Source organism: Mobula birostris, chromosome 31 (assembly GCF_030028105.1).
Source record: "Mobula birostris isolate sMobBir1 chromosome 31, sMobBir1.hap1, whole genome shotgun sequence".
Taxonomy (NCBI): Eukaryota; Metazoa; Chordata; class Chondrichthyes; order Myliobatiformes; family Myliobatidae; genus Mobula; species Mobula birostris.
Genome location: NC_092400.1, coordinates 28,570,716 through 28,591,898, shown reverse-complemented (window position 1 = coordinate 28,591,898; position 21,183 = coordinate 28,570,716). Strand labels below are relative to the sequence as shown.

Here is a 21,183-nt window from a genome sequence, read left to right as displayed (position 1 = left end):
TTCAAGAGGTTGGTTACAGTTAGAATTGAGCAAAGACCTAGGTCCACTGGAATTTGCTTACCTGTGTGACACATCTACAGTGGATGCAATCTCTCTGGTTCTCCACTCTGCCTAGGAGCACCCTTACAACACCAAAACAAATGGTCAGGCTGCTGTTTATCATTTATAGGAAAACATTCAATACCATCATCCCCTCAGTATTATTCACCATGCTTATAAACCTGGACCTCTGTATCTCCGTCTGCAGCTGGATCCCTGACTTCCTCACCAGTCAGTGTGGACCATGGTAACATCTCCTTGCCGACAATCATCACACACACAAGGATATGTGCTCAGCCCACAGCTCCACTCTCTCTAAATGACTGTAGCCACAGCTAAGCACAGCGCAAATGCCACCTACGAATTTGCAGATGACACCATTGTTCTGGGTAAAATCTCAGTTGGTGACGAGGAGGCATACAGGACTGATCGGCTGGTTGTCTTTACATGTATTGGAGAAAAACAACCTTGCACTCAACATCAGCAAGACCAAGAAATTGATTGTGGATGTCAAGAAGAGGAAGTTGGGAGGACACACCACAGTCCTCATGGAGGGACCATTGGTGGAAAAGGAGGGCAGCTTTAAGTTTCTGGGTGCCGACATCTCTGGGGATCCATCCAGAGCCCTACGCATTGATGCAATTACAAAGACTCCACTTCACTAGGAGTTTGAGTAAGTTTAATATGTCACCAAAGACTCTTGCAAATTTCTATAGGCGTACGGCAGAGGGCATTCTGTTTGGATGCATCACTTCAGTGCACAGGATTGCAAGAAGCGGCAGAGGGGTTCAGCTTCAGCCAGCTCCATCACAGGCATAGGGGATATCTTCAAGAAGTTCAAAGTTCAATTTATTATCCAAGTATGAATACATTATACAATCTTGAGATTTGTCTCCTTACAGGCAGCCACAAAACGAGAAACCCAGAGGTTCCATTAAAAAAAACAAATACCCAATATGCAGAGAGAGAGAAAAAAAAACAAATTGTGCAAACAATAAAAGCAAGCAAACAGCATTCAGAATGAAAGTGAGTCCATAGACATGAAGCCGGGAGCAGGCCCGCAGCCTCAGCCTCAAGGCACCCTTTATTGAGGACCCTCACCATCCAGGACCTGCCCTCATCTCACTACTACCATCAAAGAAGAAGTATTAAGGGCCTTAAGAGCTATGCACAATATTTTAAGGAACAGCTTCTTCACCTGTCCTCCATCAGATTTCTGAGCACTATCTGATTGTTCTTTTTATTTGTAACATTTATTTATTTTGTAATCTGTTGTAATTTTATGTCCTCACATTCTATCGCTGCCAAAAAACAACAAGTTTCACATCATACAGTGATAATAGTTCTGATTCTGAGGACAGACTGAGTTAGCAACAAAGGTATAAACCTCTCCACTCTAAGCTGAAAGATTTTGAATTTAAGACACAGTTAAGCACCCGAGCCTTTGCCAGAAAAATCCCCTTTTGTAATTCCTTGGCTTTTACACACTTGTGGAATGATACAGAAAAAGATTTTGTTTGAAATTCTAGGAGATCGGGAATGTATCTGCTCACAATTAGAGAAATATTGTAGGGAAATATAAAACTGACAATGAAGTTGTCTTCCTTTGAACGTTCATCAGGTTTTTTTGTTTCCAGTGCTCCATTAATGGTTACACATTCCTCAATTAAATACTTTTTTCCAAGTTCAAAGTACAAATTAGATTTATTATCAAAGTACATATGTGTCACCATACACAACCCTGAGATTCATTTTCTTGACAAATCTATAGAATTATAACTGTAACAGCATTAATGAAAGACCTCCCTAGTGGGGCATTCAACCAAAGTGCAGATGACAGAAGACTCTGCAAATGCAATAGAAGAAACAATAATAGTAGGTAAATAAATAAGCAATAAATATGGAGAACATGAGATGAAGAGTCCTTGAAGGTGAGTCTATTGGTTGTGGGAACATTTCAACGATGGGGCAAGTGAAGTTGAGTGAAGCTATACCCTGTGGTTCAAGAGTCTGATGGCTGAGGAAGTAGTAGCTGTTCTTGAACCTGGTGGTGTGAGTCCTGAGGCTCCTGTACCTTCTACCTGATGGAAGCAGTGAGCAGAAAGCATGTCCTGGGTGGTTGGAGTCCCTGATAATGGATTCTACTGTCCTGCGACAGTGTTTCATGTAGATGTGCTCAGTGGTTGAGCACATGTACATGATAGAAAGAGATGTTGATATAAAGTGAAGGTTGATAGTAAGGACATCCAAAGGTTAGAAGGCAAGAGCGTGGGGTTGAGAGGGATAATAAATCAGCCATAATGGAATGGTGGAGCAGGCTTGATTGGCCAAATGGCCTAATTCTGCTCCTAGGTCTTGTGGTCTTATGTACTGGGGACGAGTGAATCCGATACTTTATACCAGAGATTTTTTGAGTTCCCAGTTTAACATGGCCAGCAAAGGTTTGGATACTGAAATAATTGAAGGTCATTAAATCCTTGGAGCTGCTCTATGACTACACTCCATGTAACTGTCTTTGCCATGTTCCCCTTTGCATAATATAGAAATCTGTCGCCATCGAGGTTCATTAATTCTCAACTACACTTTCTCAGTCTTATTACTGGATCTTTATTTTGGACGTTTGGTCCCTACAGAGGGCCGTCTGAGACAAACAATGCATGCTGTTAGTTGTCTGGTCATTTGGATCCTGAAGACAATTCCCTTCTCTTTCATTGCATGCTTTCTACGTGAGATTATATTGCTGTTTATTGTGGCTTTCTTCATCTTCCTGGGCATGACGTAAGGGAAATGTTTGTTTCTGCCCTGGATGACTTAAGTCAATGTGGAAGGAGCCTTTTATCATGAACTTTACAAACTGCTACACAGAGTTGTCCAACACAGGAACATGCCTTTCACACTCTAATCAGTCTCTAAATTTCCAAGTGATCTTTTCCTTTCCACGAACTTCAAATAGGTGAAGACATTATTCCTTGGAGCATAGAAAATTGAGGGGAGATTTGATTGAGGCATACAAATAGATATAAGCAGGCTTTCCCCAGTGAGGTTGAGTGGGACCACAACCAGAGGTCTTGGGTTAAGGGTGAAAGGTGAAAGGTTTAAGGGGAACATGAGGGGGAGCTTCTTCACTCAGAGGGTCATGAGAGTGTGGAACGAACTGCCAGCACAAGTGATGCATGCAAACTCGATTTCAACGCTTGAGAAAAGTTTGGATAGGTACATGGATGGTAGAGGTATTGAGAGCTACGGTCCCAGTGGGAGTAGGCTGCTTAAATGGTTCGGCATAGACTGGATGACTCTAATGTTCTTCAGTAGTTTCCCAATTACTGATTGGGACTGTAGTCTCCTAGTTTATCACTACTGCCCTTCTTGTATTGTATATGGGAACTTCAGTCTTGTAGCTGAAGGTGATGCAAAAATCTCTTTCAGAACTCCAGCAATCCCTTCCCTTGCTTCTCATAACATCCTGTGATAGATTTCATTAGATGCTGAGGATTTGTGCTAACCACTACACTACCGTGGGCAGTGTGGTAGCATAGTGGTTAGCACATTGCTTTGCAGAACCAGTGACCTGGGTTCAATTCCCACCGCTCCCTGTAAAGAGTTTGTACATTCTCCCCGTGACCGTGTGTGTTTCCTCCCACAGTCCAAAGACGTACCGGTTGGTAAGTTAATTGCTCATTGTAAATTGACCCGTGATTAGGCTAGGATTAACTAGGGGGTTTGCTGGATGGTGTGGTTCGAAGGGCTGGAACAGACTATTCCACACTGTATCTCAATGAATGAATGAATTAATTAAGGTGTGTCAGTATCTCCACAGAATCCTCTTTCTTGATACATACAATTTTCTAAGCCTTGGAGATGTAGAAATCTTTATCCTTATGAGAAGTAGTTACAATTATGAGAGGATGTGGAGGTAAATGCAAAAATGGTACGAATCACTGTTGGCAAAGTGACAACAAATTTCATTATGGGCGTTTGGCAGCAAGCGGAGTGGACAGCATTGGAGCAGTAAGACCAAACGATGGAGGGATGAACAGCTGGGAAACATATATACTAGCAAGTAGAGGGCACTATTTGAACCCTTTACATCCTAGCATTTCTGTTTTCCAGCTCTACATCCCTCATAACATATTTGCCAAAACAGTGAGTGAAAAGATGGTGTTCAACTTGGGAGTGTTCTTATTTTTTTGGATCAGTTTTGATTTTTATGCGTCCATCTGTTTGACATTATCTTACGTATACACATTGCGTTTAAATGTCAGTGTAAGTTGTATGCACAATATTGCTTAACAGAATCCTGTATTGAGTTTACATATTTATGAGTCACAGTTTAATAAAAGTGGGTTTGTTTCCTCATAAAAGAAAGCAACTGCACTGGAGGTGATACTGAATCCTAATTTTGCTTGATGCACTGGTTATGGTCATTGAGTCAAAAGCCATTTAAAAATTTTGTCCAGAGACTCTAAAATCAGTAATCGAAATTTTCTCCAGAGACTCAAAAAACAGTAACCAATTCTCAGGTTTCTCTTTCCTGAATTCTTCTGCTAGCAGTGCAATGCCGAAGCATGCAATATTAGCAGAAACAATTTTTATTACTGTTCAAGGCAACAAATAGCATGTCTTCAAGTTAATATATTCAGCAGCAAATACATAAAATATAATGAGTTTGGAGATCCTCTATCCCAGCTTTCTGCAATCAGTTAGCCAAAGGGAAATAATGCATTCTGTTAATATAAAGCAACATTAATGGTAATAAATCAAGAAATGCAGACAACATATAAAATTGCTATGACAGTGAACATGATGCATAACGTATCTAAATTGAATAACTTCTTGATCATCAAGGATCATCTCACCAGCCCCTTGGGTGTCATGGACATTGGACTGAAAACCACGTGCCCCCAAGGAGTTGCCTGGCAGGAGAAGTGTAATGGCTTGTATAATATGCCCTCATTCATCTTCTTGGCAGAATACCTATATGTTTCAAAGCATCCTTATAATTAAAGTTCTAGCATGTTGGGAAGGTTTCATCTTTTTAAATCAGATGATGTAGTGAAGCCTTCTTTAGACGTTCAGAGATGACAGTAGTGGATAGTGGCCTTCTCCTTGAACAATGGTGAGATCAGTGCTAGGTCAAATGTGGCTTTGGGTTTGAAAGTTTATGCCATCTAGATATGACATTACAAAGGAAAGTCTACTCATTGTTGGTGACACCAAAGTTTTAAACCAAAAGGTTTATTTTTGAGTAGATATTTGTTAATATTTTCTATTTGCTTTTTGAAGTAATAGGTAACTACCATTATTTTGCAGAGCAAACAAATATCTCTCAGTTGTTAATTTTGTCAAAACCTTGGGGCATTATGAGCCACATGGAATATAGTGAGACACAAGAGGGACTACAGATACTGGAAATCTAGAGCAACACACACAATGTTCTGAAGGCGCTCAACAGGCTAGGATCTATAGATGGGAATAAACAGTCGGCGTTTCAAACCAAGAGCCTTCATCAGGTGAGAATATAGTGACTCTGATATCCTTTTCTGGGATGTCAATCACTCTTTACCACTCTAAAAGTTGCTGTGCAACGGTCCAATAAATTTTCTTTCACTGATGGTTACCTGATGGATCAAAATTGAGGTTATCGTATCACTGTGTCTGATTATGTTCATTATTGATGCTGTGCACTCAGCCTGAGTTTAACCCTCAACATTGAAGCAGCTTGGACAGAATACCATTCACTGAGTAGCTTGTGATAATCTGACATTTTTTTCCATTAAACTCTCCAAGGTGGTTTTTCTCCGGGTGCTCTGGTTTCTTCCCACAGTCCAAGGACCTAGTGATTGGTAGGTTAATTGATCATTGTAAATTGTCCTGTGATTACATCTGGGCGGCACGGCTAGAAGGGCTATGTCTCAATAAATAAATGTTTGACTGGTAGAAATGAATATACTCTAAAATTACTTATATGACAAAGATCAAGAAAAAAAGAGTTTGCCATTTTTTTTGTTGCTAAAACAGTAGCTGTCTTTGATATTGGATTCAAACAGTTTTAATTTTGAGTTCACTCAATAACCATACCAGCACTTGAATTGCTATTGAGATCAAAATTATGTCAGTTGAGTGGGTTGTAATGAGGATGTTTGTTTAAAATTCTGTATGGATTGGAACTACAAATATCACAAATTCATTGTCAGAGAATAATCGGGAATAATTATCTTCTGTACACCACTAAATTTATACAATGGATCAAGACCACAGCTGTGTGGATTATTGTCAATTCATACTGAAAGGATGTATTTAAAAATTAAATTAAATTTAAAAAGTAATTTAAATACTTGACTCACTTCAGGAATTATATTTTATTTCACTGAAGAGGGTAGTTTAGAACAACAAACTTTTGCCAGTGTTTAAGTTCTACATATTGTTCTTCTCACTGCAGTGGATTAATGGTATTTACATATCCCTGTTCCATCATGTTGGTCCATGGCCACCACTTGCGCCAAGATGGGCCACTCTCAAGGTGGAGGAACAACACGTTATATTCCGTCTAGGTAGCCTCCAACTTGATGTCAAAATAAATTCTTTCCGGTAAAAATAAATTCCTCCTTCTCCTATCTTCATCAATTCTCCACTGTGGCCTCTTACCATATTTCACCTATCACTTTCTCTTGCAAACCCTCATCCTTCCCTTTCTCCTATGGTCCACTCTCCTCTTGAATCAGATTCTTTCTTCTTCAGCCCTTTACCTTTCCCATGCCCCTGGCTTCACCTATCACCTTCCAGCTAGCCTCCTTCCCCTTTGCACCCCCCCCTTTTTATTTCTGGTGTCTTTCCCCTTCCTTCCCTGTCCCAAAGAAGGGTCTCAGCCCGGAACGTCGACTGTTTATTCATTTCCGTGGACGTTGCCTGACCTGCTGAGTTCCTCCAGCATTTTGTGTGGGCTGATTTACATATTCTCCTCTGCTTTCTATGCATTCAGCCAAATATTTGTCATCTGAACAGTATTTAGATGCTTGCTCCTACCAAGATTTGTTGCTTATATGCTGGTTAGTTGAGTATCGAATACATCAATGGTGCTAATTTATTATTGTCACTTCTACCATGATATGGAAATGCTTCTATTTGCGTTGAGGTAATAAAAAGAAAAGCAGAATGCAAAATAGAGTCAAGAGATACTGCAGATGCTGGAAATCCAGAGCAATACACACTATGTGCTGGAGGAGCTTAGCAGGTCAGGCAGCATCTATGGATGGGAGTAAACAGTTGATGTTTTGGGTCGAGACCCTTCATCAGGGCTGATATGGAGGGGGGAAGTCAGACAAGGTTGGGGGGGTAAGTGGAGGAAGAAGTACAAGGTGGTAGGTGATTGGCGAAACTGGGAGATGAGGAGGGGGTGAAGTAAAGAGCTGGGAAGTTGATTGGTGAAAGAAGTAAAAGGGCTGGAGAAGAGGAAATTTGATAGGAGAGGATGGAAGAAAGGGAAGGGGAGGAGCACAGGAGGGAGGTAATGGGCAGCTGAGGAGGTGTGAGAGAGAAACAAGAATGGGGAAAGGTGAAGGAATGGGGGGGTGTCAATTACTGGAAGTGAGGTAGGTTGGGAGATCAAAAAATCATTATTTGCATATGAAAGTGTTGTTCAAAAGTCTGATCACAGTGAGATAGAAGTTGTGCTTAAGTGTGATGGTTCCTCTCACAGAACAGAGTCTGTATTTCATGAACCTAGAGTTGGGTGTTTGAATAATTTGCTTCAGTGTAATGACACCTCATTGGGGATATTAGCCTGGAAGAGGGCAGAGGTTATTTTGCTTATCCTGCCAGTGGATTTAGATGATTTTGCGGAGGTATCATTGATGGTATCATCCAAGTGCCTTGAGTTGTCTTCTGTGTCCAAATCTCAAAAGGGTGGGAAAAGGCAAAGGTCACTGCTGCCAGGGAGAACACCAGATCTTTACCTTGTGAAGTCTTGACCTTTCCCCTCAGTTTACATGCTGCTGAAATGAAGGTGAATCCAGCGTTGGGTTTGGCACAGCAACACTGGAGTTTAATTCTCTCTGCTGCCTGTAAGGAGTTTGTTTGCTCTCCCTGTGATTGGGTGGGCTATTTCCAGGTGTTCCAGTTTCCTCCCACATTCCAAAGATACCATTGATAGGTTGTGGGTATGCTATGTTGGTGTCAGAAGCATGGCAATACTTGCAGACTGCTGCTAGCATGTCTTGGACCTTATGTATCATTGACATAAACACCACCTTTCACTGTTGTGATGTTCCTCTGACAAATAAGGCTAATCTTTCTTTATCTTGAGAAACTAAATTTCACCATCAATGCCTGCCATCACCAAGAGGTGGCATTCGAGATGTGAGAAGTGATTCGTGGTTCCAGTGCCTCACCATGAGCCTCTACTGGAGAGAGGTGCCGTACAGGAAGACAGCTGGGTAGCAGATTTTTTGTCTTTATAAGACCCACTGCCTCGTTTGCTTAAGTGAAAAAGTTGACTTTGGCATGGAACTCGGCCTCCATTCGAATGTGTACTGGATGGTCATGGACGAGAAGGGAAAGAGAATATGATATTCTTAATACCAAAGCCCTACAGAGCACATCACACAAATTTCTCATGCTTGGGGCTCCAACTATTAAATACTTGCCAAGAAATCCAGTCGTGAATTCAAGAGAAACATCTGTACTCAGAGACTCATAAAAGTATGATCCGAGTATGATATGAGGGAGGCAAGAGGGAAAGAGAGAGCTGCAGGAAGAGGCTGTGGCATGGCTTGTATTGGGCTGGAAGGACTGACTGACCTATTCCTGTACTGCAGAAAGAGACCAGAAGGTGGCATTTGGCACATCATGTTTCCAGCAAGTCTTGACCAGAGTGATTTTGTCAACTCTTAGAAATCCATTTGCCTTTGTCAGTTGTGTAGTTTATCTGTTGTAAGCATCTCAGTCTCAGTCATTTCCTTTTCCAGATGAATTTACCTCTTCAATGTAATAGATTACCTGATCCAATAAAACTCAGCCAAACCACTTACTCCTCCCCCTGCCAATCAATCTCCCCTGTCACTGCCCCCCTCTCACTGTCTCCTTCCCCATCCCATCACTACCCCTCCTCCCCGTCACTACCCCCTCCTCCCCATCACTACCCCCCCTCCCCGTCACTACCCCCCCTCCCCGTCACTACCCCTCCTCTCCATCACTATCCTTTCTCCTCTCACTACCCCTCCTCCCCATCACTACCCCCTCCTCCCCATCACTATCCCCTCTTCCCCGTCACTACCCCCTCCTCCCCATCACTATCCTTTCTCCTCTCATCACTACCCCTCCTCCCCATCACTACCCCCTCCGCCCCGTCACTAACCCCTCCTCCCCATCACTACACCCTCCGCCCCATCACTAACCCCTCCTCCCCATCACTACCCCTCCTCTCCGTCACTATCCTTTCTCCTCTCATCACTACCCCTCCTCCCCATCACTACCCCCTCTGCCCCATCACTAACCCCTCCTCCCCGTCACTATCCCTCCTCTCTGTCACTATCCCTCCTCTCTGTCACTATCCTTCCTCCTCTAATCATTACACTTCCTCCTCTCATCACTACCCCTCCCCGTCACTATCACTCCCACGATACTACGCCTCCTCTCCTCCATCACTACCCACCCCTCCCCGTCACTACCCTCCCCACCCCATCACCATCATTCGCCTGTCACTATGCCTCCCCCCACCCCGTCACTAACCCCCCTCCCCGTCACTACCACTACCCCGACACTAGGCCTCCCCTCTATCGTCACTACCCACCCCTGCCCCGTCACTACGCCTCCCCTCCCCACCCGGTCACTATCCTCCCCCCACCTCATTACCCACCCCACCCCTACCATTTACGCATCACTATCCCTCCTCCTCACATTACTACCCTCCCCGTCACAACCCTCCCTCTCACTACCCTCCCCTCTTCACTACCCTCCCGTCAATACTTGTCCCCACCCCAACACGTTCCCTCCCCACCCTGTCACTACCCTCCACGTCACTACCTCTACCTCTCTCGTCACTACATCCCTCTCCCCGTCACTGCCCCTCCACATCACTGAATCCCTCTCCCCGTCACTCACCCCCCTCCCCGTCACTGCCCCTCTTCCTCATTACTACCCCTCCCCTCCCCGTCACTAATCCCTCCTCTCCCCATCACTAAACCCCTCTCCCCGTCACTAACCCCCTCTCCCTGTCACTAAACCCCTCCCCGTCACTGACCCCCTCTCCCTGTCACTGACCCCCTCTCCCCGTCACTTAACCCCCCTCTCCCCGTCAGTAAACCCCCCTCTCCCTGTCACTAAACCCCTCGCCCCGTCACTCACCCCGCCTCCCCGTCACTCAGCCCTCTCCCTGTCACTAACACCCTCTCCTCGTCACTGACCCCCTCTCCCTGTCACTTAACACCCCCCTCCCAGTCACTAAACCCCCCACGTCACTGAACTCCCCCTCCCCATCACTGACACCCCCTCCCCGTCACTTACCCCCATCACTCACCCTCTCCCCGTCACTAAATCGCCCCATCACTAAACCCGCGCCACTAAGACACCTCTCCCCGTCACTAACCCCCCGCTCCCAGTCACTAAACCCCTCTCCCCGTCAGTAACCCCCCTCCCTGTCAGTAAGCCCCCTCCCCATCACTAAACCCCCGCATCACTGACCCCCTCTCCCCATCACTAAACCCCCCCTCTCCCCATCACTAAACCCCCCTCTCTCCATCACTAAAACACCTCTCCCCGTCACTAAACCCCTCTCCCCATCACTAACACCCTCTCCCCGTCACTAACACCCTCTCCAAGTCACTCACACCCCTCTCCCCGTCACTAACCCCTCTCCCGTCAGTAAACCCCTCTCCCTGTCAGTAACCCCCCTCTCCTGTCACTAACCCCCTCTCCCCATCACTAAACCCCATCCCTGTCAGTAACCCCCCTTCTCCCGTCACTCACCCCCTCTCCCCGTCACTCACTCTCTCCTCGTCACTAACACCCCCTCCCGTCACTAAAACCCCTCTCCCTGTCACTCACACCCCTCTCCCCGTCACTAACCCCCTCTCCCCGTCAATGACACCCCTTCTCCCCGTCAATGACACCCCTTCTCCCCATCACTCACCCTCTCTCCCTGTCACTAACACCCTCTCCCCTTCACTAAACCCCCTTCTCCCCGTCACTAATACCCTCTGACCATCAATCACACCCTCTCCCCGTCACTCGCCCCCTCTCCCCGTCACTTAACACCCCCTCTCTCCATCACTGACACCCTCTCCCCGTCACTTAACACCCCCTCTCCCCGTCACTAAACCCCTCTCCCTGTCACTTGACACCCCCTCCCCATCACTAAACCCCCTCTCCCCGTCACTCCCTCTTCCCTATCACTAATCCCCTCTTCTAGTATACCCCCTCTCCCCATCACTAACCCCCTGTCTCTACCCTCCTCTCCCAATCACTACCCCTGCCCTCCCCATCCCATCATTACCCAACCTCGCCCCACATCATTACGCCTCCTCATCCCGTCCTCTCCCTCCTCCTTTCCCCCACCTCTCTCCCCACTCCTTCCCCCCCACTGCTCTTTCCCTCCTTGTGCCCACTATACCCCCCTTCCCCACTCCACCCTCCCCCACTACCTCTACCTCCCCTCTCCCCCCTCTTCATCTCCTCTCTACTCTCTCCTCCACTTCCATCTTCCACCCAACCCGCTCCCCGTCCTCTTCCCTTCCCCTCCCGTCTCCACCCATCCCCTCTTCCTCCACCCCTCCCCTCCACCACCTCCCCATCCACTCCCCTATCTTCATTACCTCATTTCCCTATCTCCCGCATTTCTCCCCCTTGACCCCCACCCCCGGGTGCTCCCGCCGCCCCGTCCGTGCACTGGCGAAATGCGAGGGGGTGGTGGAGCGAGCGCGGGAGCGCGCCTGGCGGGTGCCGGGCCGCCGGGGTCGCGCGTCCCCCGCGCTGCACGCCCTCCAACCGCCAGTGGAGGCTGCGCTTCCCCAGAAAATCAGTCCGTTCAGCGCCAGCACAACGGAGCTGAGCTTCTGGAGCGACGGCACAGGAACATCCCCGCTTCCCAACAGCTCTGTCACCTACAGAACACTGATAAAGAAGGAAACGAGAGGGGGAAAGGGGCCAGATGCAGATGTTGTGAGGTGCAGCCAGAATTATGTGTCACCCTTGGCCCTGCTCTGCTCTGAGGACGAGGAACTGCTGAAGCACTTTTTTTTCTTCTTCTTCTCTTCTGGTTCTTTCCCCGGGATGTTACTGCTTTCGGGATCTTTTTCCTCTTGCTCCCGAATTATGCAGCTCTTCTGAGAGAAGGCGAGAGGCAGCCCGGCAGTATGTGCCCTTACTGCTGTAAATCTACACCAGGTTCCCAGTCAACCTCTTGATGCTCTCTGCACTTCTGCTTTACAAATATGATGAAATGGCAGCCCCGGAAGAAGGTGAGAGGGACTTTGAGAGAGAGAGGGAGAAATCCTACCAAAATCCAGTTGCCGAGACGTGTGACAGTGACTGTCACTCGTCCCAAAGCAAAGATGCTGTTTGGATCGTGCTTGCTTTTTGCATTTAATGATTACACACCACTGTTAACGATTTGCACGTTTCTGATCCAATGCTGCGGAAAACTTTCCCCCCCCCTTTAATTATTTTGCTATTCTTTGCGAAAATAACCAGATAGGAGGCAACCCAATAGCATTGGCTCAGTTTAATTGTGTTTACTGTGCAGTCCTGTTCACACATTGAATGTGTGCAAAATCAATATTTGCAAGTCTACAGCACACAGCCAGTTGATGGTACTGGACTAATAATTGTTGTAGGATATGATTTATGTATATGATTCTGGATGTCATTTTGCACGTGGATAAAAGTGCATGTGAATTTGATTAAGGTCACATATAGGTGGGTAAATGCATTGAACGCTGCATTCTTGAGTTGTTTTGAGGGTTGCTGGAAATGTGTCGAGTCTTGCTGAACTCCGAGTAGAATTTTTGTTTCATACAGTTGTCTATTGAAAATTTCAAACATTTTATGCACCGTAGCACTTCTCAGTTTTGGATTTTGTAAGTAGATGCGACATGCAAGCAGGATGTGCAGATGAAATAGTTGCATGTGACAGTTTTATATGAAAACCTTTATTTTTAAACGAAGTAACATAAAATCAGCATTCTCTATTGGATGCAGGAATATCTCGCACCAAGCAACTGCTTGAGAAATTATATATAGCGAATAATGCATGGGTCCCACTGGGGGGCGTAATGACATTTTTTAAGCTAGGGTTAGCAAAAGTACATTTTTATATTATATAAAAAAACTAGGTTTTAACGATGTGCTTTAAATATTTAATAACACTGATGCAGGTCATTGAAAGGTGGGGCGCGCTAAGAAATGTCAGATGTCCCTCCTTACTCATTGTGTGATTAAATTTTAGCAGTAATTTGCTCTGGACGTTGTTGTGGGCTAGAAATCTAGCAAAAATTGCCAACTATTGTTAAACAGATGTTAGGTAATCCACAGTGTTTATTTCATTATGAGCACAGTTTGTGTTTGTGTTCAGTTGTGGAGGTTTAATTGTGGAAAAAAAAAGCACATTGTGATTGCACATTAGTAAAATGGTACTGGAAAACACCCATTATTTCCTGGTTTAGTTGGAAAGTCTTAATTCTCTCTTTTGTGTGTGTGTGTGTGTGTGTGTGTGTGTGTGTGTGTGTGTGTGTGTGTGTGTGTGTTTGTTTATTGAGCTGTGGTTTAGTAGAGTGTATCGTTTGTCAAAAGCAATGAGTAATGTGTGTGCCACCACATAAAATTTCTATTTGGTATTACAGCACAGTAGCATCGCGGTTAGCACAATGCTTTACAGTACTAGCAAACTGGGTTCAATTCCCGCTGCTGCATGCAAGGAGTTCGTGCATTCTCCCCGTGACCGCATAGGTTTCCTCTGGGTGTTCCAGTTTCCTTCCACAGCCCAAAGACCTAACTGTTGGTAGGTTAATGGGTCATTGTAAATTGTCCTTTGATTAGACTGGGATTAAATCTGAGTTTTGTTGGGTAGCACGGCTTGAATGGCCAGAAAGGCCTCTTCCGTGCGGTATGTCTATAATATATTGTTAAAGTGTGTGAGCACGTGGCCGAGTGCTTAAGGCATTGGACTAGCGACCTGAAGGTCGTGAGTTTGAGCCCCAGCGGAGGCAACGTGTTGTGTCCTTGAGCAAGGCACTTAATCACACATTGCTCTGCGACGACACTGGTGCCAAGCTGTATGAATCCTAACGCCCTTCCCTTGGACAACATTGGTGTCGTGGAGTGGGGAGACTTGCAGCATGGGCAACTGCTGGTCTTCCATACAACCTTGCCCAGGCCTGGGCCCTGAAGAGCGAAGATTTTCCAGGCTCAGATCCATGGTCTCGCAAGACTAATGGATGCCCTTACTTTATTGTTAAAGTATTAATGGAAATGGATAGAGAGAGGAAGTGTTTAGGACGGTGGTGAATATTGGCAGCACGGGTTGAGGCATTTGTCGTGGTGTTCATTGAACTTGGCAGTTAGGTTGCAGAAATTTCATCACCAGTCGAGCTGACACCCTCAGTGCGCAGTTGGTGGCATTTCTCTCTGGGAGTGCTCGCGTTTATGTAGCCCCTTGTTCGCTTGCCTCGGCAGTCAGCACAAACACTTTACTGTATGGGCGACCTGGGTTCAATTCCGGCTACTGCCTGTAAGGAGTTTGTACGTTCTCCCCGTGACGTCTGGGTTTCCTTAGGTGCTCTGGTCATGTAAATTGTCCTGTGACTGAGACAAGCAAAAGGGGGTGTTGGGGTTGCGGGGGGGGGGGGGAGAGCTATATAAGCGCGAGCACTCCCAGAGAGAAATACCAACTACCGTGCATTGAGGATGTCACCTCGACTGGTGACGAAATGCCTGCAAGCTAGTTGCCAAGCTTCCCAAACACTGCAACATCAGAGAAGAAACGTACTTTTCTGTGTACTCTAAGCATTCAGTCGATAAGCAATAATTCGTTGGTTCTACCCCATTCATCGCAGCACTAAAATATCTCACTCGTAAAGTTTTCCTTTCTAAATTCATGGAATAATTTACAATTTTCAAGCATTATAACTGTGGGCGTATTGCCCATAAAATGCTGTTTTTGCTTAGAGAAGGTGTTCCAAAGGGTTAAGATCAGAAGGGTAGTGTGACGTATTTAATAAAGCTCAGCTGTTTAGAAAGGTTTGGCATGTTTACTATGGGGGGAATTGTTCAGCGGGAAATGGCTGGATGCTCAACTATTCAGGTTCAGACCATGTTATTGAAAAGTGGCTCCTGGGAGCAAGGAGATACCGAGCTTAAATTTACGACGCAATGTTAAAAATGAGCCAAGAATGGAGAGTTCTGAATGGGCTTCACTGCCTTCAAACCAAAAGATTGACGACGTCCTTCCTTCCTGCGGAAAAGGTGCTGCAATTTAAAGGTTAAAATGTACACGCGATCTCTGGTTAATTTATTAATAAATTCAGTGTTGCAACACATTGTGTCAGAAAGCCGCAACTTGCATTGATAAAGTGCTTGGAATGTAGAAAAGAAATGTCCCAGGCACTTTACAGGGGATGTGAGAAAAACAGATGTAGATCCAAAGGTCGACTCCAGAAGTGACTTAGAAAAAGGAGCTGGCAGTACTAACAGCAGTTGGGATTGCCAGTCGGTTTGGGAAGGAGTGGTGGGTAAAAGGCTGTGCCAGAATTGAAATGGGGAGTTTTTGGTCGAGAAGAAGTTGCAGGATACTGAGCTATGGAAGGCTGAAGCCATGTAACGATTGAAAGAAATAGAAGAGATTTAACATTTTAAGACAGTGATTCATCAGGTGTCAAGTGTGGGTGAGCTATTTGAACTTGGGGTGGGTGCTGAGGGGTTGAACAGAATTTGATGCAATACAAGACTGGCGATCTTTTCGTTTACCTAAAATTTTCAACTGAAGCTTAAATTTCTGTTTGTAATAAATGTCACGGTGAAAAGTATACTTGAGGTTTTATTTGTTATTCATGTTGTTATTATGATGCCAACAATTACATTTAGTTTTCACAAAAATGTTCGATTGGCATGTAGCCACTAGATGTTTCTACTGGAGTCAGAGCTAATACGCCCCATGTAGATGCCTAATCATACACTTTGAAAATTTATTTTAAAAATGTCATATCAATTTTACTGCAAGTCATCATAGTTTCATTAAGAGGAGGCCAATCAGTCTGTCAGGCCCATGCCAACTCCATGCAATGTGATGTAGTTTGTTGCATTCTTCAGTTCTTTCCCGAGAGCCTTGCAAGTTATTTTCCTTCAAATGGTATCCAGATCCTCCTCGAGATGGCTGTTTCCATCACACATCGAGGCAGTGATGTCAAAGTCATAAGCAGTGGGTCCGGCTTTAAAAAAAAGAATGTTTTCACCTGGATCTGTGCCACTTGATCCTTTAGCTATTAAATACTAGGAACAATCACTTTTTGATAATGGAACACTGCCATGAAATTTTCAAGGAGAACAATCACATGTTATACAGTCTAAGCTGAGATCTCTTTGAAGCTACCAGTAAATAACTTTTGCACCTTCTTTTAGATCAGAGTTGAATGCAAGACTCCAGCTGTGGCTAAACCAGTAAAAAGTTCAGCATACTGGTTTTTATACTCTTGTTTTTATATCAACAGATATTCTCTCTACATATTTTATACTGCATATTTTATTTTGTTTACCTGTTCTTCCGATCAAAATTTACCAGTTCGTGTTCCTTTATTATGTTTTAAAATATTATCTGGCACGCTTGTATTGAAGGAATATTGTAAATGAGTTCCATCACTGACCTCTAGGTCGTGTGATAGAACTTGTAGATAATGTTCCATAAATAGAAGTAGAGAATGCTGTGAAAACCCGGTGCAATCAGGTTTTCAAGAGAAGCAGAGTTAATGCTTGAGGTTGATGTCCTTTCATCAGAATGGTTCTATCATTTGTTTGTTCATTATGTGCCAAGTTGTATGACATGGTCGATCATGATTGTTCCGTGACTGTGAATGTTTTTGGCAAATTTTTCTACAGAAGTAGTTTACCATTGCCTTCTGGGTGGGTTGACTTTACAAGACGGGAGACCCCAGCCGTTATCAGTACTCTTCAGGGGATGTCTGTCTGGCGTCAGTGGCCGCATAACCAGAGCTTGTGATAAGCGGTCACTGCTCATACGACCATCTACCTCCTACTCTCATGGCTTCATGTGACCCTGATTGGCGGGGGGGGTGCTAAGTTTGTGCTACACCTTGCCCAAGGGTGACCTGACATTATCCTCACACCAACACCCAAATGAGAGAACATCAATCCAAAATGTTAACATTGCTTTTCTCTCCATAAATGCTGACTAGATGGATATTTTGAGCATTCCACATTTCTATTTCAGAATTCAAGCATCTGTAATTTTTTTTTCTTTTTTGACAACTGACTTCCATCTTCATTATGATTACAGGAAAATACGATATTTCTTACTTGAATCATTTTTAATCGTTTCACAACCAATATGTCATTTTTAAAGTACAGCAAACCTAATGGTCAGTTTGTAAAAATATGGATGTCAATATGTAAATAAGATGAACAAGCTTTTAATTTGTTGTCAAAGTTGGCATTGAGAACTACCTAGACAGTACAATAACTCTCCAACTTCCATCATATTCTGTGTTATTATTTCTTATATTGGACTACAACAGGCAAAGGAGGCTTTAGATCTTAAGTATTATGTTCAAAGATTCACTTTATTATCAAAGTATGTATGTAGAATACAACTCTGAGATTCATCTTCTCCAGATAGCCACAAAATACAGAAAAACCATGGAGGTAATTTAAAGAAAAGTATCAACTCTCCTCCACCCCTTTTTCATACAAAAACTAACAGATCGCCCTCCCGGAAAACAGCAGCTAGAACATCAAACCCCAAACCCTCGACTCCCTCCCCTGCAAAAAACTAACATATCGCTCATAAGGAAAAAGAAACAGCGACAATAACATCAAACCTCCCAACCCCCTGTTTCTCACACAAAGAAGCTAACAAATTCCCCACATGGAAAAACACCAACCAGAACATCAGATTCCAAATCCCCAACCCTTCCCTCACACAAAAACTAACATATCATCCACAGGGACATCAAACGCCAAGCCCCCAACCCAATTGGCAACAAGAAAGAAAACACAGAAAACTGAAAGAGATCGATATAAACTACAGTCCACACCAATAATTACATAAATGTGCTCTTTGGACAACTGTCACTTGTATTTCTATTGCAGCATTAACATAGAAAAATACAGATGGTTCATAAGAGTACTATTAAACAAATTTGATGTTGAACCAAGTGATGCTATCACAGATGGTGAAAAGCTTGGTTCAGAAGAATGAGTTTCATGCAGCATTTTAAAAGGAGAGCTAAAGGAGCAAATAAGCTTAAGGAGAGACATCAAAGCTTAAAACCATAGCAGCTGAAGGCATAACTGCTGATGGTAATATATTTAAATCTGAAAATAATCAAAAAGCTAAAATTGGAGGTCAACTGATAGCTGAGAGGGCAAGAGAAAATTACAGAGCTTGGGAGAGGTAAGGCCGTGGAGAGATTTGAAAACAAAGGTGTGCATTTTGAAATGGAGGCCAGGCTTAACAATATAGGTCAACAAAACTAGGATTGTTGGATGAACTAGTTCTGCCCCGTAGTTAAAACATGCGCAACATAGTTTTGGATGAACAAAGGAAACTTAGCCAAGATTGAATTATAATATTCAAATTCAGGAGTAACAAAAGCATGGTGAAGGCTTTAGTCATGGATGAACTGATGTTAGATGGAGTCCAGTGATAACTCTGACTGGTGGTGATTTTAAGTGGTCTGAAACTGATTTTAAGTTGTATCAACCTGCTTCAGTTTAAGACAGATGGCAAGGGGTGGAGTGAAGGTAGAGGATTGGGAACAATGTGACAGAGATGAAATAAAATTGCCCAGAACTTATTTGGAAGAAATTATTGTACACCTTTTACAGGAGATTAACACTTCTGGCGAGATCGGTTGACAAGTCAGAAACAGTTGCATAGTTGAGGAAGCTATCAGTGAGGTTCTCCTTATGGAATTCCAAGGAGCTGCAATGATAATTCCATTGATTTCCATTGCAGTGTTGCTTAAGAAATCATTGGAAGACATGGCTGAATTTTCTTGCCTTCTTTTCTGTTCCAATGATTAAGTATTTGGAAGCGTGGTGAAGATGAGACAGTTCTTCATCTTTTACGCTCATTGAGTTAGAGTAAAGTATAAGCTGTTTAATAATTAATTGCATCATGTCAGATGAATGCTGGGCAGAGTGTGGATAATGTAAGTTCTTTATAGTAGGGTGAAAATGTAAATTTCTTGTTAATAGTTCAGATGTGATTATAAATAATAAATGCCTGAGAATGAGTGACAGACTAACTCAATCAAATGGTTTTCATAAACATTAGCTCTGAAATAATTATAATGGAATTCAGAGTGAAGAAATTGGACGACATAAAGCTGGGGTAATCCCTCGCCAGCTTACATTATTTACTGAGTTATTTAAATTTTAGAAAAAAACGTGTCTGTATTTTTACTCAGTTTTGCATTTATGCTTGAATGTGCAGATGTGATGCAATGGTCATTATTTAAATCCATGTAATTTACATAATAATCTCACTTCATGATTAAATATTACCTATGTCAAAACTCAGGAAAATTCTATACTGTTTAACATGTGTAAATATTTTATTACTGATGATTTACATGGCCCTATATCTTCTCCTTTAAATTGGTTGTTGTAAAATGGATGTGATTCAATGGTGATATATCAGAATCAGGTTTAATATCATTGGCATACATCGTGAAATTTGTTGTCTTTGTGGCAACAGTACAACGCAATACATATATAATTAAATAAGTAAGGCAAAAATGAAAGGAAAAAAAGTAGTGAGGTAATGTTCATGGATTCAATGTCCATTGAGAAATCAGTTGGCAGAGGGGAAGAAGCCGATCTTGAATTGTTGAGTGTGTGCCTTCAGGCTTCTGTAGCTCCTTCCTGATGGTAGCAATGAGAACAAGGCTTGACCTGGGTGATGAGGGTCCTTTTGAGGCATCACTCCTTGAAGAAAGTTGACAACTCTCTGCAGCCTATTTTGATCCTGTGCAGTAGCCCCACCATACCAGATAGTGATGCAGCCAGTTAAAATATATAACACCAATATGGTAATGTCAGAGTCCAAAGAACTCTTATCTCTTATAATTTAATTATAAAATAATAATTACTTAAGATAATAATTTTAACTGTTGATTAGCTTGACATAGCTATATTTGTAATCTACAATTTGTGTAAACTGCAAGTGCTCATTGCAGCCTGCTCTCCATGCTGGAGGTGAAGTTTAGAGGACCAGAACCAAAAAGAAACAGAAAGCTAGGAGAACCTCAGTGGGTCAAGCAGCATCTCATCATCATCATCATCATTATGTGCCATGTCGTATGACGTGGGCAATCATGATCTCATGACCATAATTATTGTTGGCATTTTTTTCGACAGAAGTGGTTCACCATTGCCTTCTCCTGGGCAGTGTCTCTACAAGACGGGTGACCCCAGCCATTATTAATACCCTTCAGAGATCTGCCTGGCGTTAGTGATCGCATAACCAGGGCTTGGGATATGCACCAGCTGCTCACACAACCATCCACAACCTGCTCCCATGGCTTCATGTGACCCTGATTGAGGGGCTAAGCAGATGCAACTCCTTACCCAAGGGTGACCCGCAGGCTAGCGGATGGAAGAAGCCCTTGACATCTCCTTTGTAGCGATTTTTCTCCATCCCACCACCCACAAGTAGCATCTACGGAGGCAAAATGTGAAAGTTGACATTTTGGGTTGAGACCCTGCATCAGGATGTCAAGATGTTGCCTGACCCACTGAATTCATTCACTTCTCTGTTATTTTTGATCCAGATTCCAGCATCTGCAGTGTCTTTTATTTTCGGAGGAATGGATTTGTGCAAAGACATCTCAGGAAAGAGAATAAACAGATCCTTATGTTCAAAAACATGGGACAATCTGCAGATGCTGGAAATCCAAAGCAACACACACAAAATGCTGG

General features: G+C 43.7%; 1 protein-coding gene across 3 annotated transcripts in view; it reads left to right on the top strand.

The window, feature by feature from the left end:
- ttc28 (tetratricopeptide repeat domain 28) overlaps positions 1-21,183 on the top strand; it is a 945,172-nt gene that overhangs the window by 301,733 nt on the left and 622,256 nt on the right. Inside the window, exon 1 of one of the 3 annotated variants that reach the window (XM_072248022.1) lies at positions 12,069-12,491. The exons of the other annotated variants lie outside the window; for them this stretch is intronic. Coding sequence (XP_072104123.1) covers positions 12,465-12,491 — 27 coding nt within the window. The 5' untranslated portion in view covers positions 12,069-12,464. Of the gene's footprint in view, positions 1-12,068; positions 12,492-21,183 lie in introns of those variants that run through there. 3 annotated transcript variants of the gene reach the window in all.